This window comes from Chelon labrosus (assembly GCF_963514085.1).
Source record: "Chelon labrosus genome assembly, chromosome: 3".
In the NCBI taxonomy this organism is placed as follows: Eukaryota; Metazoa; Chordata; class Actinopteri; order Mugiliformes; family Mugilidae; genus Chelon; species Chelon labrosus.
In genome coordinates, this window is record NC_140339.1 from 13,938,428 (window position 1) to 13,963,721 (window position 25,294).

Sequence of the window (25,294 nt, forward strand, 5' to 3'; positions counted from 1 at the left end):
GAGATAATTTGATCAGCATATATCTAGTGGGAGTGACTGGGACACCGAGACGCAGCCTCTAAATAACACATCTGTCGCGAAACTCATTAATTTCGCCAATATTTTGGTATGATACACTAGTGCTATTCCCCGTTAAGTCCGGATTTACCTGTTATCATCATCCAGAGTCTGTAGATTGACCTACAGAACCCGGATGATGTCATATCTGAGCGCTGTTTACCTGTAATTTGCTACTGCTATGGTTCGTCCACAACCTCAGAACTGGAAAAATATTCAGCCATGTTGCAAAAAAAGTAGCAGTAGCAATACAAGTAAACAAGCCGACCGTTGCAGGTGCGCGTGGCGCTCAGAGATGTTAGTGTACAAATGTAGTGATGAATTAAGGTGGTGAATGTGGTATAACTATTTAATGGGGTCATCACATTATGCATTTCAGTATGTCATTGAGGTTGTCAGAATTATTATGCCCACTGCCTTGTTGGTGATCTCAGTCTTAAAGATGTACAATAATAATACCCACCAGCATGTATGCTGTTTGTTCATTTGTTTTCATAGTATAATAGAAGGAAACCTGATGGATTAAAAACCAACAGGGATGTAAAAAGAAGTAAAAAGACATTACCAAAAACAATCAGTGAAGCTGTGATCATCCATTTAAAGACCAGAGACAACACACCTTGTTGAAACAGTAGGTTTGTCTGTGGAGTCCACCCTTCAGTGGTGTATTTAGGCCTAGAAGTGCGGACCCCAGCCCATAATCCTCCTGCAGACACACCTGCAGAGGAGAGTATAAAAACTCTGGACTGAACTGAGTCAGACATCAAGCTTCAAGGAGTCTCTCCACAGAAAGCTGTTCACAGAAGCTCCACAGCCTCCACACTGACTCTGAAGATGACTCTCTCTGCCAGCCTGCTGCTGCTGCTCCTGCTCGGCCTCTCTCAGGCACAACCTGTCCAGGAGGAAGGAGACCAAGAAGAAGTCACCGTGACACCGGACACCGAGGACATCACCACCAGGATTCTGACTTCCAACAACAACACAGATGAGATCCTGCTGGAAGGAGACCTGCTGGTTCCCAAAACCAGAAACGCCATGACGTGCTGGTCCCAGAGCTGCCTGTGGAGGAAATCGTCCAACGGCTTTGTGATGATCCCCTACACCATGAGCCGTGAGTTCACCAGCTATGAGAGGCAGCAGATCGACTACGCCTTGAAGTCCTTCCACAGCAGCACCTGCATCCGCTTCGTCCCCTTTCAGAACCAGTACGACTACATCAGCATCGAGAACAAAGCAGGATGTTTCTCGGCTCTGGGCAAACAGGGAGGCAGACAGGTGCTCTCTCTCAACAGGCAGGGCTGCCTCCTCCACGGCATCATCCAGCACGAGGTCAACCACGCTCTGGGCTTCCAGCACGAGCAGACCAGGAGCGACCGCGACTACTACGTCAGGATCAACTGGCAGAACATCAACCCGCAGATGGCCTACAACTTCCACAAACAGGCCACCAACAACCTCAACACTCCCTACGACTACTCCTCCATCATGCACTATGGAAGAACAGCCTTCTCCATCGGGCACGGAAGGGACTCCATCACCCCCATCCCCAACGCCAACGTCCAGATTGGACAGAGGCAGGGCATGTCCTACTGGGACATCAAGAGGATCAACCTGCTCTATAGATGCTAAATACAACGTTGATAACAAATGCAAATAATTCACACTTTTTCTGCAATTAACCTGATCCTACAATAAACAGTGGATGTGATGTTGTAGATCATAGATCATTCTTCTTCTTCACTTGATTCAAATATTCAGATAACAGACGGAATAAAACCTCATGTCTAAAACATTTAATAAAAACAATGCAACAAATAATATCTGTGTAGTTATGTTTCTTTGACTGTGTACCTGCAAACATTTTACTTTTGCATGCGTTAAAACAAACTTGAAATCACTGTACAAGGTGACTCAAAACACACATAAGATGACACTACAACCATGATATTATATGACACATAACAATGTGCTCTAAGCTCATTGGAGATTGATAGTTTAAGGCTTTGAACAGGTAACTATAATATTTCTAATGAATAAGAACAAAACTCCAGCAGTTCTTTGTCCAAATGTAAGATGAATACAGGATTAGGAAGCTCTGATAATCTCATTTACCTACAGCAAAATAACTCAATAAACTCTACTATGTCCTTCAGTTGTACACTTTGGTCTCTTAATATCTAAACAATAAATGGACAGATTGTCAGGAAACTAAACAGAGATACATTCATGATCTTAGGAGATATTCCAAATGACTTTGGTGAGCATCTAACATTTCCTGTAGTGACAAGAGCAGGCGAAAGTTTTCCATCCATTTTTTTTCATGCTTTGATTGCTCTGTTTGTACAGCATTTTGGTCAGTATTTGTTGTTTTTTTAAATGTGCTTTATGAATAAATTAACATTGACGTTTGTCTGAGACACATCTCAACATTGAGAGCATCAATATTCTGGTCTAACATTCATGAACCTGAAGCTTGAATCATTAAAGACCTTTGTGATCCCTGACTTGTGTTCTAACTCCACCATCAAAACTTTTTTCATGCAGTGCTTTGGTTGATGACAAAAGTCGTGCAAAACAAATAACCATACTACTTTGGGTCTGCTGTTATGTAGAATATAGTTTCACAGTGAGATGCTAAACTATGATTGAAATATGACTGACTGGGTGAACACAGTAAACCTTATTTACATCTTAAAGATCAGTATGTTAGCACTGTTACTGTTAACATGATGGTATTAGAATGTAGCTCATACTACAATAACACGTTAATCACAACCTCACAGTGCTGCTAGCATGGCTGGAGACTCAGTCTGGTTCAAAGAGTGTTAGCATTCAATTTTTGGATAATTTACTACTTAACCCTGTGATTGAAGTATAACATTGGTACTGTATATAACAAGGCACAAACTGAAGCTTCCTTTATTGAAAACTTCCACTATTTTATCTTTAACATAAAAACTTGTATTGCTTTTTCAAATAGCAGGTTATTTACACACTTAATAGACAACAGTTGCCTGGACTGATTTTAATACTAAACAATTTTCATTAATACAAACTAAGATTTGACATCACAAGGGTGACATGTTTTCAGTTATTCTAAAGGGTTGTGTTAATGTTTTATGGCCAGTTAATATCAGAGACGCAGCCACCACTGTGATTAGTGGCTATCTTGGTTGTCACAGTGTGTGTATGATGTCTGAGTGTCTTTGACTTAAGTCTCTGAAGAAGTAGTGTTAAGATTGTGACAAATATTACCAATAAGGTGGCAAGTCAGCGGAAATAAGAACCTACAGCAAATATGGAGAGAGGAGTGGATGAGTTCATATTCAAATCAAGTGTTCATTAGCTACTGTATTTGGTAACATTCTTACGATGTACTTTACAAAGCTGGAAGTCTTAAAGAGACGATGATACACATTATTATGCTGCTTAAATGAAGGTAACTTTGAAAGATAACTTGAAGTCTAGTTGGGAGGATGGCCATATCATCTGTAAAGTTAAAAAAGTCTTGAACAGTGAAGCTGTGATCATCCATTTAAAGACCAGAGACAACACACCATGTTGAAACAGTAGGTTTGTCTGTGGAGTCCTCCCTTCAGTGGTGTATTTAGGCCTAGCAGTGTGGACCCCAGCCCATAATCCTCCTGCAGACACACCTGCAGAGGAGAGTATAAAGACTCTGGACTGAACTGAGTCAGACATCAAGCTTCAAGGAGTTTCTCCACAGAAAGCTGTTCACAGAAGCTCCACAGCCTCCACACTGACCCTGAAGATGACTCTCTCTGCCAGCCTGCTGCTGCTGCTCCTGCTCGGCCTCTCTCAGGCACAACCTGTCCAGGAGGAAGGAGACCAAGAAGAAGTCACCGTGACACCGGACACCGAGGACATCACCACCAGGATTCTGACTTCCAACAACAACACAGATGAGATCCTGCTGGAAGGAGACCTGCTGGTTCCCAAAACCAGAAACGCCATGACGTGCTGGTCCCAGAGCTGCCTGTGGAGGAAATCGTCCAACGGCTTTGTGATGATCCCCTACACCATGAGCCGTGAGTTCACCAGCTATGAGAGGCAGCAGATCGACTACGCCTTGAAGTCCTTCCACAGCAGCACCTGCATCCGCTTCGTCCCCTATCAGAACCAGTACGACTACATCAGCATCGAGAACAAAGCGGGATGTTTCTCGGCTCTGGGCAAACAGGGAGGCAGACAGGTGCTCTCTCTCAACAGGCAGGGCTGCCTCCTCCACGGCATCATCCAGCACGAGGTCAACCACGCTCTGGGCTTCCAGCACGAGCAGACCAGGAGCGACCGCGACTACTACGTCAGGATCAACTGGCAGAACATCAACCCGCAGATGGCCTACAACTTCCACAAACAGGCCACCAACAACCTCAACACTCCCTACGACTACTCCTCCATCATGCACTATGGAAGAACAGCCTTCTCCATCGGGCACGGAAGGGACTCCATCACCCCCATCCCCAACGCCAACGTCCAGATTGGACAGAGGCAGGGCATGTCCTACTGGGACATCAAGAGGATCAACCTGCTCTATAGATGCTAAATACAACGTTGATAACAAATGCAAATAATTCACACTTTTTCTGCAATTAACCTGATCCTACAATAAACAGTGGATGTGATGTTGTAGATCATAGATCATTCTTCTTCTTCACTTGATTCAAATATTCAGATAACAGACGGAATAAAACCTCATGTCTAAAACATTTAATAAAAACAATGCAACAAATAATATCTGTGTAGTTATGTTTCTTTGACTCTGTACCTGCAAACATTTTACTTTTGCATGCGTTAAAACAAACTTGAAATCACTGTACAAGGTGACTCAAAACACACATAAGATGACACTACAACCATGATATTATATGACACATAACAATGTGCTCTAAGCTCATTGGAGATTGATAGTTTAAGGCTTTGAACAGGTAACTATAATATTTCTAATGAATAAGAACAAAACTCCAGCAGTTCTTTGTCCAAATGTAAGATGAATACAGGATTAGGAAGCTCTGATAATCTCATTTACCTACAGCAAAATAACTCAATAAACTCTACTATGTCCTTCAGTTGTACACTTTGGTCTCTTAATATCTAAACAATAAATGGACAGATTGTCAGGAAACTAAACAGAGATACATTCATGATCTTAGGAGATATTCCAAATGACTTTGGTGAGCATCTAACATTTCCTGTAGTGACAAGAGCAGGCGAAAGTTTTCCATCCATTTTTTTTCATGCTTTGATTGCTCTGTTTGTACAGCATTTTGGTCAGTATTTGTTGTTTTTTTAAATGTGCTTTATGAATAAATTAACATTGACGTTTGTCTGAGACACATCTCAACATTGAGAGCATCAATATTCTGGTCTAACATTCATGAACCTGAAGCTTGAATCATTAAAGACCTTTGTGATCCCTGACTTGTGTTCTAACTCCACCATCAAAACTTTTTTCATGCAGTGCTTTGGTTGATGACAAAAGTCGTGCAAAACAAATAACCATACTACTTTGGGTCTGCTGTTATGTAGAATATAGTTTCACAGTGAGATGCTAAACTATGATTGAAATATGACTGACTGGGTGAACACAGTAAACCTTATTTACATCTTAAAGATCAGTATGTTAGCACTGTTACTGTTAACATGATGGTATTAGAATGTAGCTCATACTACAATAACACGTTAATCACAACCTCACAGTGCTGCTAGCATGGCTGGAGACTCAGTCTGGTTCAAAGAGTGTTAGCATTCAATTTTTGGATAATTTACTACTTAACCCTGTGATTGAAGTATAACATTGGTACTGTATATAACAAGGCACAAACTGAAGCTTCCTTTATTGAAAACTTCCACTATTTTATCTTTAACATAAAAACTTGTATTGCTTTTTCAAATAGCAGGTTATTTACACACTTAATAGACAACAGTTGCCTGGACTGATTTTAATACTAAACAATTTTCATTAATACAAACTAAGATTTGACATCACAAGGGTGACATGTTTTCAGTTATTCTAAAGGGTTGTGTTAATGTTTTATGGCCAGTTAATATCAGAGACGCAGCCACCACTGTGATTAGTGGCTATCTTGGTTGTCACAGTGTGTGTATGATGTCTGAGGGTCTTTGACTTAAGTCTCTGAAGAAGAAGATTGTGACAAATATTACCAATAAGGTGGCAAGTCAGCGAAAATAAGAACCTACAGCAAATATGGAGAGAGGAGTGGATGAGTTCATATTCAAATGAAGTGTTCATTAGCTACTGTATTTGGTAACATTCTTATGATGTACAGTAATGATGTACTTTACAAAGCTGGAAGTCTTAAAGAGACGATGATACACATTATTATGCTGCTTAAATGAAGGTAACTTTGAAAGATAACTTGAAGTCTAGTTGGGAGGATGGCCATATCATCTGTAAAGTTAAAAAAGTCTTGAACAGTGAAGCTGTGATCATCCATTTAAAGACCAGAGACAACACACCATGTTGAAACAGTAGGTTTGTCTGTGGAGTCCTCCCTTCAGTGGTGTATTTAGGCCTAGCAGTGCGGACCCCAGCCCATAATCCTCCTGCAGACACACCTGTAGAGGAGAGTATAAAGACTCTGGACTGAACTGAGTCAGACATCAAGCTTCAAGGAGTTTCTCCACAGAAAGCTGTTCACAGAAGCTCCACAGCCTCCACACTGACTCTGAAGATGACTCTCTCTGCCAGCCTGCTGCTGCTGCTCCTGCTCGGCCTCTCTCAGGCACAACCTGTCCAGGAGGAAGGAGACCAAGAAGAAGTCACCGTGACACCGGACACCGAGGACATCACCACCAGGATTCTGACTTCCAACAACAACACAGATGAGATCCTGCTGGAAGGAGACCTGCTGGTTCCCAAAACCAGAAACGCCATGACGTGCTGGTCCCAGAGCTGCCTGTGGAGGAAATCGTCCAACGGCTTTGTGATGATCCCCTACACCATGAGCCGTGAGTTCACCAGCTATGAGAGGCAGCAGATCGACTACGCCTTGAAGTCCTTCCACAGCAGCACCTGCATCCGCTTCGTCCCCTATCAGAACCAGTACGACTACATCAGCATCGAGAACAAAGCGGGATGTTTCTCGGCTCTGGGCAAACAGGGAGGCAGACAGGTGCTCTCTCTCAACAGGCAGGGCTGCCTCCTCCACGGCATCATCCAGCACGAGGTCAACCACGCTCTGGGCTTCCAGCACGAGCAGACCAGGAGCGACCGCGACTACTACGTCAGGATCAACTGGCAGAACATCAACCCGCAGATGGCCTACAACTTCCACAAACAGGCCACCAACAACCTCAACACTCCCTACGACTACTCCTCCATCATGCACTATGGAAGAACAGCCTTCTCCATCGGGCACGGAAGGGACTCCATCACCCCCATCCCCAACGCCAACGTCCAGATTGGACAGAGGCAGGGCATGTCCTACTGGGACATCAAGAGGATCAACCTGCTCTATAGATGCTAAATACAACGTTGATAACAAATGCAAATAATTCACACTTTTTCTGCAATTAACCTGATCCTACAATAAACAGTGGATGTGATGTTGTAGATCATAGATCATTCTTCTTCTTCACTTGATTCAAATATTCAGATAACAGACGGAATAAAACCTCATGTCTAAAACATTTAATAAAAACAATGCAACAAATAATATCTGTGTAGTTATGTTTCTTTGACTCTGTACCTGCAAACATTTTACTTTTGCATGCGTTAAAACAAACTTGAAATCACTGTACAAGGTGACTCAAAACACACATAAGATGACACTACAACCATGATATTATATGACACATAACAATGTGCTCTAAGCTCATTGGAGATTGATAGTTTAAGGCTTTGAACAAGTAACTATAATATTTCTAATGAATAAGAACAAAACTCCAGCAGTTCTTTGTCCAAATGTAAGATGAATACAGGATTAGGAAGCTCTGATAATCTCATTTACCTACAGCAAAATAACTCAATAAACTCTACTCTGTCCTTCAGTTGTACACTTTGGTCTCGACTTGATATCTAAACAATAAATGGACAGATTGTCAGGAAACTAAACAGAGATACATTCATGATCTTAGGAGATAATCCAAATGACTTTGGTGAGCATCTAACATTTCCTGTAGTGACAAGAGCAGGTGAAAGTTTTCCATCCATTTTTTTTTTCATGATTTGATTGCTCTGTTTGTACAGCATTTTGGTCAGTATTTGTTGTATTTGTTTTTTTAATGTGCTTTATGAATAAATTGACATTGACATTGATATTAGTCTGTGACACATCTCAGCATTGAGAGCATCAATATTCTGGTCTAACATTAATTAACCTGAAGCTTGAACCTTTAATGACTTTTGTGATCCCTGACTTGTGTTCTAACTCCACCATCAAAACTTTTTTCATGCAGTGCTTTGGTTGATGACAAAAGTCGTGCAAAACAAATAACCATCCTATTTTGGGTCTGCTGTTATGTAGAACATACTGTACTTGTACAGTGAGCTGCTAAACTGTGACTGAAATATGACTGACTGGGTGAGCACAGTAAAGATCATGTACATCTTAAAGATCTGCATGCTAGCATTGTCACTGTTAGCATGATGATGATAGAACTTAGCTCAAACTACATTAACATATTAATCAGAACCTCACAGTGCTGCTAGCAAGGCTAGAGCACTGACAACTTGAATTTTTTATTTTTTTATATTTTTGCAAACTTAGTAAAAATCTAACACTACGAAATCATATGTACATAAGAATTCACAGTCTTTGCCATGACGCTAAAAACTGACCTCAGGTGCAACCTGTTTCCACCGATCTTCCTTGAGATATTTCTACAGCTTAATTGGAGTCGGCCTGTGATAAATTCAGTTGATTGGACATGATTTGGAAAGGTACACACTTAACTATATGAGGTCCCACAGTTGACAGTGCATGTAAGAGCACAAGCCAAGCATGAAGTCAAAGGAATTGTCTGTAGACCTTCGAGACAGGATTGTCTTGAGGCACAAATCTGGGGAAGGGTACAGAAAGATTTCTGCTGCTTTAAAGGTTCCAATGAGCACAGTGGCCTCCATCATGCGTAAATGGAAGAAGTTCAGAACCACCAGGACTCTTCCTAGAGCTGGCAGGCCGTCTAAACTGAGCGATTGGAGGAGAAGGGCCATAGTCAGGGAGGTGACCAAGAACCCAATGGTCACTCTGTCAGAGCTCCGGCATTCCTGTGTGGAGAGAGGGCAACCTTCCAGTAGGACAACCATCACTGCAGCTATCCACCAATCAGGCCTGAATGGCAGAGTGGCCAGACGGAAGCCACTCCTCAGTAAAAGGCACACAACAGCCTGTGTGGAGTTTGCCAAAAGGCGCCTGAAGGACTCTCACACAGTGAGAAACAAAATTCTCTGATCTGATTGACCTCTTCGGCGTGAATACCAGGCCTCATGTTTAGAGAAAACCAGGCACCGCTCATCACCAGGCCAATACCATCCCTGCAGTGAAGCATGGCGGTGGCAGAATCTGTGGGGAATCTGTGCAGAAGTTGTAGGGATGTTTTTCAGTGGCAGGAACTAGGAGACTAGTCAGGATAGAGGGAAAGATGAATGCAGCAATATACAGAGACATCCTGGATGAAAACCTGTTCCAGAGACCTCTTGACCTTAGACGGTTCATCTTTCAGCAGGACAATGACCCTAAGCACAGAGCCAAGATATGAAAGGAGTGGCTTCAGGACAACTCTATGAATGTCCTTGAGTGGCCCAGCCAGAGCCCAGACTTGAATCCAATTGAACATCTCTGGAGAGATCTGAAAATGGCTGTGCACTGACGCTTCACATCCAACCTGAAGGAGCTTGAGGGCTGCTGCAAAGAGGACTGGGCAAAACTGCCCAAAGACAGGTGTGACATGCTTGTGGCGTCATATTCAAAAAGACTTGAGGCTGTAAATGCTGCCAAAGGTGCATCAACAAAGTATTGAGCAAAGGCTGTGAATACTTATGTACATGTGATTTCTTATTTTTTTATTTTTAATAAGTTTGCAAAGATCTCAAAAACATTTTTCACCTTGTCATTATGGGGTATTGTGTGTAGACTTTTGGGGAAAAAATGAATTGATCTATTTTGGATTAAGGCTGTAACATAACAAAATGTGGAAAAAGTGAAGCACTGTGAATACTTTCCAGATGCACTGTATAAAACTAGGCACCAACTGCAACTTCTTTTATTGGAAACTTCCACTCTTTCATCTTTAACATGAAAACTTATACTGCTTTTTCAAATGGTTTTCAAGCCAAAAACAATCAGTCAAGCTGTAATCATCCATTTAAAGACCAGAGACAACACACCATGTTGAAACAGTAGGTTTGTCTGTGGAGTCCTCCCTTCAGTGGTGTATTTAGGCCTAGCAGTGTGGACCCCAGCCCATAATCCTCCTGCAGACACACCTGCAGAGGAGAGTATAAAGACTCTGGACTGAACTGAGTCAGACATCAAGCTTCAAGGAGTTTCTCCACAGAAAGCTGTTCACAGAAGCTCCACAGCCTCCACACTGACCCTGAAGATGACTCTCTCTGCCAGCCTGCTGCTGTTGCTCCTGCTCGGCCTCTCTCAGGCACAACCTGTCCAGGAGGAAGGAGACCAAGAAGAAGTCACCGTGACACCGGACACCGAGGACATCACCACCAGGATTCTGACTTCCAACAACAACACAGATGAGATCCTGCTGGAAGGAGACCTGCTGGTTCCCAAAACCAGAAACGCCATGACGTGCTGGTCCCAGAGCTGCCTGTGGAGGAAATCGTCCAACGGCTTTGTGATGATCCCCTACACCATGAGCCGTGAGTTCACCAGCTATGAGAGGCAGCAGATCGACTACGCCTTGAAGTCCTTCCACAGCAGCACCTGCATCCGCTTCGTCCCCTATCAGAACCAGTACGACTACATCAGCATCGAGAACAAAGCGGGATGTTTCTCAGCTCTGGGCAAACAGGGAGGCAGACAGGTGCTCTCTCTAAACAGGCAGGGCTGCCTCCTCCACGGCATCATCCAGCACGAGGTCAACCACGCTCTGGGCTTCCAGCACGAGCAGACCAGGAGCGACCGCGACTACTACGTCAGGATCAACTGGCAGAACATCAACCCGCAGATGGCCTACAACTTCCACAAACAGGCCACCAACAACCTCAACACTCCCTATGACTACTCCTCCATCATGCACTATGGAAGAACAGCCTTCTCCATCGGGCACGGAAGGGACTCCATCACCCCCATCCCCAATGCCAACGTCCAAATTGGACAGAGGCAGGGCATGTCCTACTGGGACATCAGGAGGATCAACCTGCTCTATAGATGCTAAATACAATGTTGATAACAAATGCAAATAATTCACACTTTTTCTGCAATTAACCGGATCCTACAATAAACAGTGGAAGTGATGTTGTAGATCATAGATCATTCTTCTTCTTCACTTGATTCAAATATTCAGATAACAGACGGAATAAAACCTCATGTCTAAAGCATTTAATAAAAACAATGCAACAAATAATATCTGTGTAGTTATGTTTCTTTGACTGTGTACCTGCAAACATTTTACTTTTGCATGCTTTAGAACAAACTTGAAATCACTGTACAAGGTGACTCAAAACACACATAAGATGACACTACAACCATGATATTATATGACACATAACAGTGTGCTCTAAGCTCACTGGAGATCGATAGTCTAAGGCACATGTGTCAAACTGATCCGTGAAAGGGCCACTGTGGCTGCAGGTTTTCATTCTAACCATGCAGCAGCACACCTGACTTGGCTTAATCAATCAACTGAACTGCATTCACCATAGACATATATAGATAGACGCGACATTGACTGTGGAGGGACGTGCCTACAGCGCCGCCATCTTGGTACAGGGCTCGCAGAGGCAGCGATGCATGAACATACGAAGGAAAGAGGTACTCCTCAACCTCAAAGTAGAATTATTCGCTGAATTTTGGAGCGATTTCAAAACGTATTGAACTGTTAAAAACGTCACACATGTAGCTATGATAAAAATATGGTTTTACTACCCAAATACAATTTTTACTTAATGTTATCAGCAGACTAGCTTCTGACAGAGGATTGTAAAGAAAAGATGCCGGACTTCAACTGAGCGATTTATGATCACTTTTATTGTGTAGAAACCCCATTCCTCCATAGATGTAATGCACTGTAGGAGCGAGTGGCCCTGTTCCAAGATGGCCGCCCTGTAGGCACGCCGCTCTAGTAGACGGCAGCGCTCAATGTCGCGTCTATCTATATATGTCTATGGCATTCACACAGTCACTGCAGGTGTCCTCTTGCTTGATTGGAACAAAACCTTGCCAGCCACACCCACTGCATGGGTGCTGCATGGTTGGAATGAAAACCTGCAGCCACAGTGGCCCTTTCATGGATCAGTTTGACACCCCTGGTCTAAGGCTTTGAACAAGTAACTATAGTATTTCTAATGAATAAGAACAAAACTCCAGCAGTTCTTTGTCCAAATGAATACAGGATTAGGAAGCTCTGATAATCTCATTTACCTACAGTAAAATAACTCAATAAACTCTACTATGTCCTTCAGTTGTACACTTTGGTCTCGACTTAATATCTAAACAATAAATAGACAGATTGTCAAGAAAATAAACAGAGATACATTCATGATCTTAGGAGATATTCCAAATGACTTTGGTGAGCATCTAACATTTCCTGTAGTGACAAGAGCAGGCGAAAGTTTTCCATCCATTTTTTTTCATGCTTTGATTGCTCTGTTTGTACAGCATTTTGGTCAGTATTTGTTGTTTTTTTAAATGTGCTTTATGAATAAATTAACATTGACGTTTGTCTGAGACACATCTCAACATTGAGAGCATCAATATTCTGGTCTAACATTCATGAACCTGAAGCTTGAATCATTAAAGACCTTTGTGATCCCTGACTTGTGTTCTAACTCCACCATCAAAACTTTTTTCATGCAGTGCTTTGGTTGATGACAAAAGTCGTGCAAAACAAATAACCATACTACTTTGGGTCTGCTGTTATGTAGAATATAGTTTCACAGTGAGATGCTAAACTATGATTGAAATATGACTGACTGGGTGAACACAGTAAACCTTATTTACATCTTAAAGATCAGTATGTTAGCACTGTTACTGTTAACATGATGGTATTAGAATGTAGCTCATACTACAATAACACGTTAATCACAACCTCACAGTGCTGCTAGCATGGCTGGAGACTCAGTCTGGTTCAAAGAGTGTTAGCATTCAATTTTTGGATAATTTACTACTTAACCCTGTGATTGAAGTATAACATTGGTACTGTATATAACAAGGCACAAACTGAAGCTTCCTTTATTGAAAACTTCCACTATTTTATCTTTAACATAAAAACTTGTATTGCTTTTTCAAATAGCAGGTTATTTACACACTTAATAGACAACAGTTGCCTGGACTGATTTTAATACTAAACAATTTTCATTAATACAAACTAAGATTTGACATCACAAGGGTGACATGTTTTCAGTTATTCTAAAGGGTTGTGTTAATGTTTTATGGCCAGTTAATATCAGAGACGCAGCCACCACTGTGATTAGTGGCTATCTTGGTTGTCACAGTGTGTGTATGATGTCTGAGGGTCTTTGACTTAAGTCTCTGAAGAAGAAGATTGTGACAAATATTACCAATAAGGTGGCAAGTCAGCGAAAATAAGAACCTACAGCAAATATGGAGAGAGGAGTGGATGAGTTCATATTCAAATGAAGTGTTCATTAGCTACTGTATTTGGTAACATTCTTATGATGTACAGTAATGATGTACTTTACAAAGCTGGAAGTCTTAAAGAGACGATGATACACATTATTATGCTGCTTAAATGAAGGTAACTTTGAAAGATAACTTGAAGTCTAGTTGGGAGGATGGCCATATCATCTGTAAAGTTAAAAAAGTCTTGAACAGTGAAGCTGTGATCATCCATTTAAAGACCAGAGACAACACACCATGTTGAAACAGTAGGTTTGTCTGTGGAGTCCTCCCTTCAGTGGTGTATTTAGGCCTAGCAGTGCGGACCCCAGCCCATAATCCTCCTGCAGACACACCTGTAGAGGAGAGTATAAAGACTCTGGACTGAACTGAGTCAGACATCAAGCTTCAAGGAGTTTCTCCACAGAAAGCTGTTCACAGAAGCTCCACAGCCTCCACACTGACTCTGAAGATGACTCTCTCTGCCAGCCTGCTGCTGCTGCTCCTGCTCGGCCTCTCTCAGGCACAACCTGTCCAGGAGGAAGGAGACCAAGAAGAAGTCACCGTGACACCGGACACCGAGGACATCACCACCAGGATTCTGACTTCCAACAACAACACAGATGAGATCCTGCTGGAAGGAGACCTGCTGGTTCCCAAAACCAGAAACGCCATGACGTGCTGGTCCCAGAGCTGCCTGTGGAGGAAATCGTCCAACGGCTTTGTGATGATCCCCTACACCATGAGCCGTGAGTTCACCAGCTATGAGAGGCAGCAGATCGACTACGCCTTGAAGTCCTTCCACAGCAGCACCTGCATCCGCTTCGTCCCCTATCAGAACCAGTACGACTACATCAGCATCGAGAACAAAGCGGGATGTTTCTCGGCTCTGGGCAAACAGGGAGGCAGACAGGTGCTCTCTCTCAACAGGCAGGGCTGCCTCCTCCACGGCATCATCCAGCACGAGGTCAACCACGCTCTGGGCTTCCAGCACGAGCAGACCAGGAGCGACCGCGACTACTACGTCAGGATCAACTGGCAGAACATCAACCCGCAGATGGCCTACAACTTCCACAAACAGGCCACCAACAACCTCAACACTCCCTACGACTACTCCTCCATCATGCACTATGGAAAAACAGCCTTCTCCATCGGGCACGGAAGGGACTCCATCACCCCCATCCCCAACGCCAACGTCCAGATTGGACAGAGGCAGGGCATGTCCTACTGGGACATCAAGAGGATCAACCTGCTCTATAGATGCTAAATACAATGTTGATAACAAATGCAAATAATTCACACTTTTTCTGCAATTAACCTGATCCTAAAATAAACAGTGGATGTGATGTTGTAGATCATAGATCATTCTTCTTCTTCACTTGATTCAAATATTCAGATAACAGACGGAATAAAACCTCATGTCTAAAACATTTAATAAAGCCCCTCGCTCAAGCAATTAGAGAGGACTCCGGGATAAAGGGGACTATGATTAGAGGAGAAGAACATAAGATTTGTATGTTTGCGGATGATGTTCTGCTTTTTATTACAAGTCCAGACTCAAGCATCCCTAAATTGATGTCCCTGCTAAAAAAATATAATTTATACTCTGGGTATAAGCTTAATATCCAAAAAACCCAAACCCTTACATTTAACTATATTCCCCACCCAGATATTAAAGGGAAATACAATTTTAAATGGGACTCGTCCAAAATAAAATATTTAGGAATAAATCTTACTAAAGATATGTCAAAACTTTTTGAAAATAACTACGGCCCCACTAATAAAGAGATCAAATCTGATATTTCTAGATGGACCCTCCTCCCATTGGATATGAGTAATAGAATAGAAATTATTAAAATGAACGTGTTGCCACGGCTTCTTTATCTCTTCCAGTCTCTGCCTCTAGAGGTACCCCAAAAACAATTTGATGAGTGGAATGCCTGGATCTCAAGGTTCATTTGGAACAGTAGAAGACCTAGGGTTCAGTTCAAGACTCTGCAGCTAAAAAAAGAGAAGGGAGGGAGAGCTTTACCATGTTTACAGGATTATTATTATGCTGCACAGTTGAAACCCTTGGTATCCTGGTGCTCTCCAAATTATGAATCTAAATGGAAATGCTTGGAAACTACACAGTTAAAAATTCCAATACAGTCTATAATAGGAAACAAAAACCAAGCAGAAAAATATTATAACAATTTGAATCAATGGACTGTATTCACTCTGAAACTATGGTTTAAGGTCTTGAGGAAGTTACAAATAGAGAAACAGGTTAGAGTTTTGAATTGGATAGCATATGATCCAGAATTTGAACCTGCTAGATTGGACGGGGGCTTTAAACAGTGGGTTAGGAGAGGGATCACGTCCTTTTGTTCCCTCATCTCAAACAGTAAATTTCAGAGTTATGAGTCAATTTCAGCCACATTTGGACTGGAGAAGCAGGACTTTCATAGATACCTGCAAGTCAGAGACTACTACAATAAAAAATTACAAATCAAGGAGGAGAAGGAATACAATTTAATTTCTATATTTCATGAGGCATATAAAAAGAAAGATAATAAAAAGTTGGTCTCAAGAATATACGGAAGTATACAAGCTTCTAAGAATCACTCTACGTTATCCATTAAACAAAAATGGGAGAGGGAGTCAGAAACAAAAATATCAGAAGAGACCTGGATAGAAATATGTGAGACACAAGCGACCACTGCAAATTCGAGATCTCTAAGAGAGTTCGGCTGGAAGAATGTAGTGAGATTTTTCATAACTCCTAAATTAACAGCACTACGAACAGGCACACAGAGTCGAGGCTTTTGTTGGAGACAATGTGGAACCCCTATGGCTAACCATGTTCATGTTTTTTGGGCCTGTCCGAAAATCCAGTTATTTTGGAAGGAGGTGTCAACCAAGATAAATAAAATAATAGGGGTGGATTTAGATTTTTCTTTTGTTATTTTATATCTCGGTAAAATTCCAAAAACAGTCTTGCATAAGGACAGGTACTTGTTGAAGATTCTTCTGGCCAGTTGTAGGAAAGCCATAACCAGAAAGTGGTTGCAACTAGATCCTCCAACATTGATCCAGTGGCACGGGATTATTCACGAAATTTACTGTATGGAGAGACTTACTTTTGTTTTAAGGCTTCAGTTGGAGAAGTGTATGGAACGCTGGGAAAAATGGATTGAATATGCACCTTGAATAGTGTGACATTTGACTATGATGTATGCGTATGTATGTATATATGTATGTGTAATTGAATATTTTGATTTTAACTGTACCATCCATGATGATCTCATGTTCTATGTTCATGAAGATAAATAAAAAGTTAAAAAAAAAAAAAAACATTTAATAAAAACAATGCAACAAATAATATCTGTGTAGTTATGTTTCTTTGACTGTGTACCTGCAAACATTTTACTTTTGCATGCTTTAGAACAAACTTGAAATCACTGTACAAGGTGACTCAAAACACACATAAGATGACACTACAACCATGATATTATATGACACATAACAGTGTGCTCTAAGCTCACTGGAGATCGATAGTCTAAGGCACATGTGTCAAACTGATCCGTGAAAGGGCCACTGTGGCTGCAGGTTTTCATTCTAACCATGCAGCAGCACACCTGACTTGGCTTAATCAATCAATTGAACTGCATTCACCATAGACATATATAGATAGACGCGACATTGACTGTGGAGGGACGTGCCTACAGCGCCACCATCTTGGTACAGGGCTCGCAGAGGCAGCGGTGCATGAACATACGAAGGAAAGAGGTACTCCTCAACCTCAAAGTAGAATTATTCGCTGAATTTTGGAACGATTTCAAAACGTATTGAACTGTTAAAAACGTCACACATGTAGCTATGATAAAAATATGGTTTTACTACCCAAATACAATTTTTACTTAATGTTATCAGCAGACTAGCTTCTGACAGAGGATTGTAAAGAAAAGATGCCGGACTTCAACTGAGCGATTTATGATCACTTTTATTGTGTAGAAACCCCATTCCTCCATAGATGTAATGCACTGTAGGAGCGACTGGCCCTGTTCCAAGATGGCCGCCCTGTAGGCACGCCGCTCTAGTAGACGGCAGCGCTCAATGTCGCGTCTATCTATATATGTCTATGGCATTCACACAGTCACTTCAGGTGTCCTCTTGCTTGATTGGAACAAAAACTTGCCAGCCACACCCACTGCATGGGTGCTGCATGGTTGGAATGAAAACCTGCAGCCACAGTGGCCCTTTCACGGATCAGTTTGACACCCCTGGTCTAAGGCTTTGAACAAGTAACTATAGTATTTCTAATGAATAAGAACAAAACTCCAGCAGTTCTTTGTCCAAATGTAAGATGAATACAGGATTAGGAAGCTCTGATAATCTCATTTACCTACAGTAAAATAACTCAATAAACTCTACTCTGTCCTTCAGTTGTACACTTTGGTCTCGACTTAATATCTAAACAATAAATGGACAGATTGTCAGGAAACTAAACAGAGATACATTCATGATCTTAGGAGATATTCCAAATGACTTTGGTGAGCATCTAACATTTCCTGTAGTGACAAGAGCAGGCGAAAGTTTTCCATCCATTTTTTTTTCATGCTTTGATTGCTCTGTTTGTACAGCATTTTGGTCAGTATTTGTTTTCTTTTTAAATGTGCTTTATGAATAAATTAACATTGACGTTTGTCTGAGACACATCTCAACATTGAGAGCATCAATATTCTGGTCTAACATTCATGAACCTGAAGCTTGAATCATTAAAGACCTTTGTGATCCCTTACTTGTGTTCTAACTCCACCATCAAAACTTTTTTCATGCAGTGCTTTGGTTGATGACAAAAGTCGTGCAAAACAAATAACCATACTACTTTGGGTCTGCTGTTATGTAGAATATAGTTTCACAGTGAGATGCTAAACTATGATTGAAATATGACTGACTGGGTGAACACAGTAAACCTAATTTACATCTTAAAGATCAGTATGTTAGCACTGTTACTGTTAACATGACGGTATTAGAATGTAGCTCATACTACAATAACACGTTAATCACAACCTCACAGTGCTGCTAGCATGGCTGGAGACTCAGTCTGGTTCAAAGAGTGTTAGCATTCAATTTTTGGATAATTTACTACTTAACCCTGTGATTGAAGTATAACATTGGTACTGTATATAACAAGGCACAAACTGAAGCTTCCTTTATTGAAAACTTCCACTATTTTATCTTTAACATAAAAACTTGTATTGCTTTTTCAAAAAGCAGGTTATTTACACACTTAATAGACAACAGTTGCCTGGACTGATTTTAATACTAAACAATTTTCATTAATACAAACTAAGATTTGACATCACAAGGGTGACATGTTTTCAGTTATTCTAAAGGGTTGTGTTAATGTTTTATGGCCAGTTAATATCAGAGACGCAGCCACCACTGTGATTAGTGGCTATCTTGGTTGTCACAGTGTGTGTATGATGTCTGAGTGTCTTTGACTTAAGTCTCTGAAGAAGTAGTGTTAAGATTGTGACAAATATTACCAATAAGGTGGCAAGTCAGCGGAAATAAGAACCTACAGCAAATATGGAGAGAGGAGTGGATGAGTTCATATTCAAATCAAGTGTTCATTAGCTACTGTATTTGGTAACATTCTTACGATGTACAGTAATGATGTACTTTACAAAGCTGGAAGTCTTAAAGAGACGATGATACACATTATTATGCTGCTTAAATGAAGGTAACTTTGAAAGATAACTTGAAGTCTAGTTGGGAGGATGGCCATATCATCTGTAAAGTTAAAAAAGTCTTGAACAGTGAAGCTGTGATCATCCATTTAAAGACCAGAGACAACACACCATGTTGAAACAGTAGGTTTGTCTGTGGAGTCCTCCCTTCAGTGGTGTATTTAGGCCTAGCAGTGTGGACCCCAGCCCATAATCCTCCTGCAGACACACCTGCAGAGGAGAGTATAAAGACTCTGGACTGAACTGAGTCAGACATCAAGCTTCAAGGAGTTTCTCCACAGAAAGCTGTTCACAGAAGCTCCACAGCCTCCACACTGACCCTGAAGATGACTCTCTCTGCCAGCCTGCTGCTGCTGCTCCTGCTCGGCCTCTCTCAGGCACAACCTGTCCAGGAGGAAGGAGACCAAGAAGAAGTCACCGTGACACCGGACACCGAGGACATCACCACCAGGATTCTGACTTCCAACAACAACACAGATGAGATCCTGCTGGAAGGAGACCTGCTGGTTCCCAAAACCAGAAACGCCATGACGTGCTGGTCCCAGAGCTGCCTGTGGAGGAAATCGTCCAACGGCTTTGTGATGATCCCCTACACCATGAGCCGTGAGTTCACCAGCTATGAGAGGCAGCAGATCGACTACGCCTTGAAGTCCTTCCACAGCAGCACCTGCATCCGCTTCGTCCCCTATCAGAACCAGTACGACTACATCAGCATCGAGAACAAAGCGGGATGTTTCTCGGCTCTGGGCAAACAGGGAGGCAGACAGGTGCTCTCTCTCAACAGGCAGGGCTGCCTCCTCCATGGCATCATCCAGCACGAGGTCAACCACGCTCTGGGCTTCCAGCACGAGCAGACCAGGAGCGACCGCGACTACTACGTCAGGATCAACTGGCAGAACATCAACCCGCAGATGGCCTACAACTTCCACAAACAGGCCACCAACAACCTCAACACTCCCTATGACTACTCCTCCATCATGCACTATGGAAGAACAGCCTTCTCCATCGGGCACGGAAGGGACTCCATCACCCCCATCCCCAATGCCAACGTCCAGATTGGACAGAGGCAGGGCATGTCCTACTGGGACATCAGGAGGATCAACCTGCTCTATAGATGCTAAATACAATGTTGATAACAAATGCAAATAATTCACACTTTTTCTGCAATTAACCGGATCCTACAATAAACAGTGGAAGTGATGTTGTAGATCATAGATCATTCTTCTTCTTCACTTGATTCAAATATTCAGATAACAGACGGAATAAAACCTCATGTCTAAAGCATTTAATAAAAACAATGCAACAAATAATATCTGTGTAGTTATGTTTCTTTGACTGTGTACCTGCAAACATTTTACTTTTGCATGCTTTAGAACAAACTTGAAATCACTGTACAAGGTGACTCAAAACACACATAAGATGACACTACAACCATGATATTATATGACACATAACAGTGTGCTCTAAGCTCACTGGAGATCGATAGTCTAAGGCACATGTGTCAAACTGATCCGTGAAAGGGCCACTGTGGCTGCAGGTTTTCATTCTAACCATGCAGCAGCACACCTGACTTGGCTTAATCAATCAACTGAACTGCATTCACCATAGACATATATAGATAGACGCGACATTGACTGTGGAGGGACGTGCCTACAGCGCCGCCATCTTGGTACAGGGCTCGCAGAGGCAGCGATGCATGCACATACGAAGGAAAGAGGTACTCCTCAACCTCAAAGTAGAATTATTCGCTGAATTTTGGAGCGATTTCAAAACGTATTGAACTGTTAAAAACGTCACACATGTAGCTATGATAAAAATATGGTTTTACTACCCAAATACAATTTTTACTTAATGTTATCAGCAGACTAGCTTCTGACAGAGGATTGTAAAGAAAAGATGCCGGACTTCAACTGAGCGATTTATGATCACTTTTATTGTGTAGAAACCCCATTCCTCCATAGATGTAATGCACTGTAGGAGCGAGTGGCCCTGTTCCAAGATGGCCGCCCTGTCAGTCAGTCAGTCAGTCGTTTTTTATTCAGACATTTAAACATTTAACAGATAAAGACATAAATAAACATCAAGTCTGAAATGGAATAGGCAGAAGCTAAAGCTTATTGCGCCTATCCCAGTGTATTTACAGACATAAACGGTAAAAGCTGCCCATGTCTTATGCATGCACTCATACATTTTTTATTTTCAAATCATCCCAAAGAAGAAAAGAAAAAATCTATCATCTTAATTTTGCGTCCTTAGCATCCATTCTCAACATATTTTTTTATAACTGATTTCTTCAAAAGAGTTTTAAATTGAATTAAAGTTTTACAGTCTTTTAGCTCTTGGTCCAATTTACTCCATACATTAATCCCAACAAAAGAAACACAATGCTGCTTTGCACTTGTTCTCACATATGTTTTTTTAAACATTTCTTCCTTTCGGAAATTATAACCACAGTCTCGTTTTTGGAATAATCCCTGAATATGCACAGGTAACTTGTTATGGCTTATGTTATACATGAATTGTGCTGTTTTAAAGTCAACCAAATCCTTTAGTTTTAGTGCTTTTAGCTTAATGAAAAGCTCATTTGTATGTTCCCTGTAAGCCACTTTATTCACAATGCGGATCGCTCTTTTTTGAATTATAGTAATTGGATTAAGATTGGTTTTATAAGTGTTTCCCCAAACTTCTAAGCCATAGGTCATGTAAGGAAGAACCAGGGAACAGTATAAAATATATAAGTTTTTTTCATTTAAAAGTTCTTTGACTTTAGATATTATTGCAAGAGATTTACATAGTTTTGCCTTGATGTAGTTTATATGGGGCTTCCAGCTGAGCTTATTTTGTAAAAGTACTCCAAGAAATTTTATTTCATTCACTCGTTCTATCTCAGTATCATTAATTATTAACTTTCTATGAACATTAATGGCACGATTTCCAAAAACTATAAATTTGGTTTTGTTTAAATTGAGGGTTAACTTATTTGAATCAAACCACTTCTTTAACAAAAATAATTGTTTTTCTACTATATCAATTAATGTTTCTAGATTTTTACCACAACTAAGCATGTTGGTGTCATCAGCGAATAAAATAAGGTTTAATGTTTTTGAAACTAAGCAAAGGTCATTAATATACATAAGGAACAAAAAAGGACCCAACACTGACCCCTGTGGAAGGCCGCAGGTCACTGTCAGCAACTGGGAATCAGTGCCATTGATGTGGACATACTGGGATCTGTTCTTCAGATAAGTCTGGAGCCAAGAAAAGGCCACTCCTCTAATCCCATATCTGTAAAGTTTTTGGAGTAGCAATTCATGATTCACTGTATCAAAAGCTTTGGTGAGGTCTAGGAACACACCAACAGCATATTGTTTATTGTCTATGGCATTTGATATTTTTTCTACAAGGTCCACTAATGCTAAGGTAGTGGTCCTATCGGGTCTAAAACCATACTGCTGTTCACAAAGAATATTTTGCTTATCTACATAACTGAATAATCTTTTATGGAATATCTTCTCCAGTATCTTGGAAAACTGTGACAGAATGGAAATGGGTCTATAATGAGTGAATTCATGTTTATCACCAGCCTTGTGAATAGGTATCACTTTAGCAATCTTCATTCTTTCTGGGAAAACCCCCGATTGTAAAGAAAGATTAAAAATGTACGAAATTGGTTTGACAACACATTCAATAATGTCTTTTAATACTGACATGTCCAGTCCATTCCAGTCAGCTGACATCTTAGTCTTGCAGTTTTTGACCACTGAAATTATTTCATTTTCATCAGTAGCTTGAATAAATATAGTTTTATCAGTGGTTGGTATTTTGCTTAAAACATCAACTTGATTAGTGTTGACTATTTCTTTAGCCAGTTTAGGGCCAATATTCGTGAAATATTGGTTAAACTGATTTACAATTTCATTGGGTTGATTGATCAAAGTTCTATCGTTTGTTAGGAATTCAGTTGGAATGTCAGCACGCCGCTCTAGTAGACGGCAGCGCTCAATGTCGCGTCTATCTATATATGTCTATGGCATTCACACAGTCACTTCAGGTGTCCTCTTGCTTGATTGGAACAAAACCTTGCCAGCCACACCCACTGCATGGGTGCTGCATGGTTGGAATGAAAACCTGCAGCCACAGTGGCCCTTTCATGGATCAGTTTGACACCCCTGGTCTAAGGCTTTGAACAAGTAACTATAGTATTTCTAATGAATAAGAACAAAACTCCAGCAGTTCTTTGTCCAAATGAATACAGGATTAGGAAGCTCTGATAATCTCATTTACCTACAGTAAAATAACTCAATAAACTCTACTATGTCCTTCAGTTGTACACTTTGGTCTCGACTTAATATCTAAACAATAAATAGACAGATTGTCAAGAAAATAAACAGAGATACATTCATGATCTTAGGAGATATTCCAAATGACTTTGGTGAGCATCTAACATTTCCTGTAGTGACAAGAGCAGGCGAAAGTTTTCCATCCATTTTTTTTCATGCTTTGATTGCTCTGTTTGTACAGGATTTTGGTCAGTATTTGTTGTTTTTTTAAATGTGCTTTATGAATAAATTAACATTGACGTTTGTCTGAGACACATCTCAACATTGAGAGCATCAATATTCTGGTCTAACATTCATGAACCTGAAGCTTGAATCATTAAAGACCTTTGTGATCCCTGACTTGTGTTCTAACTCCACCATCAAAACTTTTTTCATGCAGTGCTTTGGTTGATGACAAAAGTCGTGCAAAACAAATAACCATACTACTTTGGGTCTGCTGTTATGTAGAATATAGTTTCACAGTGAGATGCTAAACTATGATTGAAATATGACTGACTGGGTGAACACAGTAAACCTAATTTACATCTTAAAGATCAGTATGTTAGCACTGTTACTGTTAACATGATGGTATTAGAATGTAGCTCATACTACAATAACACGTTAATCACAACCTCACAGTGCTGCTAGCATGGCTGGAGACTCAGTCTGGTTCAAAGAGTGTTAGCATTCAATTTTTGGATAATTTACTACTTAACCCTGTGATTGAAGTATAACATTGGTACTGTATATAACAAGGCACAAACTGAAGCTTCCTTTATTGAAAACTTCCACTATTTTATCTTTAACATAAAAACTTGTATTGCTTTTTCAAATAGCAGGTTATTTACACACTTAATAGACAACAGTTGCCTGGACTGATTTTAATACTAAACAATTTTCATTAATACAAACTAAGATTTGACATCACAAGGGTGACATGTTTTCAGTTATTCTAAAGGGTTGTGTTAATGTTTTATGGCCAGTTAATATCAGAGACGCAGCCACCACTGTGATTAGTGGCTATCTTGGTTGTCACAGTGTGTGTATGATGTCTGAGTGTCTTTGACTTAAGTCTCTGAAGAAGTAGTGTTAAGATTGTGACAAATATTACCAATAAGGTGGCAAGTCAGCGGAAATAAGAACCTACAGCAAATATGGAGAGAGGAGTGGATGAGTTCATATTCAAATCAAGTGTTCATTAGCTACTGTATTTGGTAACATTCTTACGATGTACAGTAATGATGTACTTTACAAAGCTGGAAGTCTTAAAGAGACGATGATACACATTATTATGCTGCTTAAATGAAGGTAACTTTGAAAGATAACTTGAAGTCTAGTTGGGAGGATGGCCATATCATCTGTAAAGTTAAAAAAGTCTTGAACAGTGAAGCTGTGA

General features: G+C 40.9%; 6 protein-coding genes across 6 annotated transcripts; all 6 read left to right on the forward strand.

Moving 5' to 3' along the window:
* Window positions 1-644: 644 nt before the first annotated feature.
* On the forward strand, window positions 645-1,688 carry LOC311485550 (high choriolytic enzyme 1-like). The gene has a single exon (XM_084541039.1). The coding sequence runs from the start codon at window positions 892-894 to the stop codon at window positions 1,684-1,686; it is 795 nt and encodes a 264-aa protein (XP_084397165.1). The 5' UTR covers window positions 645-891; the 3' UTR covers window positions 1,687-1,688.
* A 2,141-nt stretch (window positions 1,689-3,829) lies between these two features.
* Window positions 3,830-4,833, forward strand: LOC311485549 (high choriolytic enzyme 1-like; the record flags this gene model as incomplete). The annotated part of the gene is made up of 1 exon (XM_084541038.1): window positions 3,830-4,833. One exon carries the CDS (start codon window positions 3,830-3,832, stop codon window positions 4,622-4,624), a length of 795 nt encoding a protein of 264 aa, XP_084397164.1. The 3' UTR covers window positions 4,625-4,833.
* A 62-nt stretch (window positions 4,834-4,895) lies between these two features.
* On the forward strand, window positions 4,896-7,817 carry LOC311485472 (high choriolytic enzyme 1-like). The gene has a single exon (XM_084540894.1). It carries the CDS (start codon window positions 6,774-6,776, stop codon window positions 7,566-7,568), a length of 795 nt encoding a protein of 264 aa, XP_084397020.1. The 5' UTR covers window positions 4,896-6,773; the 3' UTR covers window positions 7,569-7,817.
* A 2,593-nt stretch (window positions 7,818-10,410) lies between these two features.
* Window positions 10,411-11,439, forward strand: LOC311509957 (high choriolytic enzyme 1-like; the record flags this gene model as incomplete). The annotated part of the gene is made up of 1 exon (XM_084574931.1): window positions 10,411-11,439. Exon 1 carries the CDS (start codon window positions 10,645-10,647, stop codon window positions 11,437-11,439), a length of 795 nt encoding a protein of 264 aa, XP_084431057.1. The 5' UTR covers window positions 10,411-10,644.
* LOC311509948 (high choriolytic enzyme 1-like) lies at window positions 11,439-15,154 on the forward strand. The gene has a single exon (XM_084574930.1). The coding sequence runs from the start codon at window positions 14,314-14,316 to the stop codon at window positions 15,106-15,108; it is 795 nt and encodes a 264-aa protein (XP_084431056.1). The 5' UTR covers window positions 11,439-14,313; the 3' UTR covers window positions 15,109-15,154.
* Window positions 15,155-18,700: 3,546 nt separating this feature from the next.
* Window positions 18,701-21,246, forward strand: LOC311486081 (high choriolytic enzyme 1-like). The gene has a single exon (XM_084541841.1). The coding sequence runs from the start codon at window positions 19,906-19,908 to the stop codon at window positions 20,698-20,700; it is 795 nt and encodes a 264-aa protein (XP_084397967.1). The 5' UTR covers window positions 18,701-19,905; the 3' UTR covers window positions 20,701-21,246.
* The last annotated feature ends 4,048 nt before the right edge of the window (window positions 21,247-25,294 follow it).

Coding starts and splice junctions, on each gene's coding strand:
- LOC311485550 (XM_084541039.1), top strand. CDS start 892: ATGACTCTCTCTGCCAGCCTGCTGCTGCTGCTCCTGCTCGGCCTCTCT.
- LOC311485472 (XM_084540894.1), top strand. CDS start 6,774: ATGACTCTCTCTGCCAGCCTGCTGCTGCTGCTCCTGCTCGGCCTCTCT.
- LOC311509948 (XM_084574930.1), top strand. CDS start 14,314: ATGACTCTCTCTGCCAGCCTGCTGCTGCTGCTCCTGCTCGGCCTCTCT.
- LOC311486081 (XM_084541841.1), top strand. CDS start 19,906: ATGACTCTCTCTGCCAGCCTGCTGCTGCTGCTCCTGCTCGGCCTCTCT.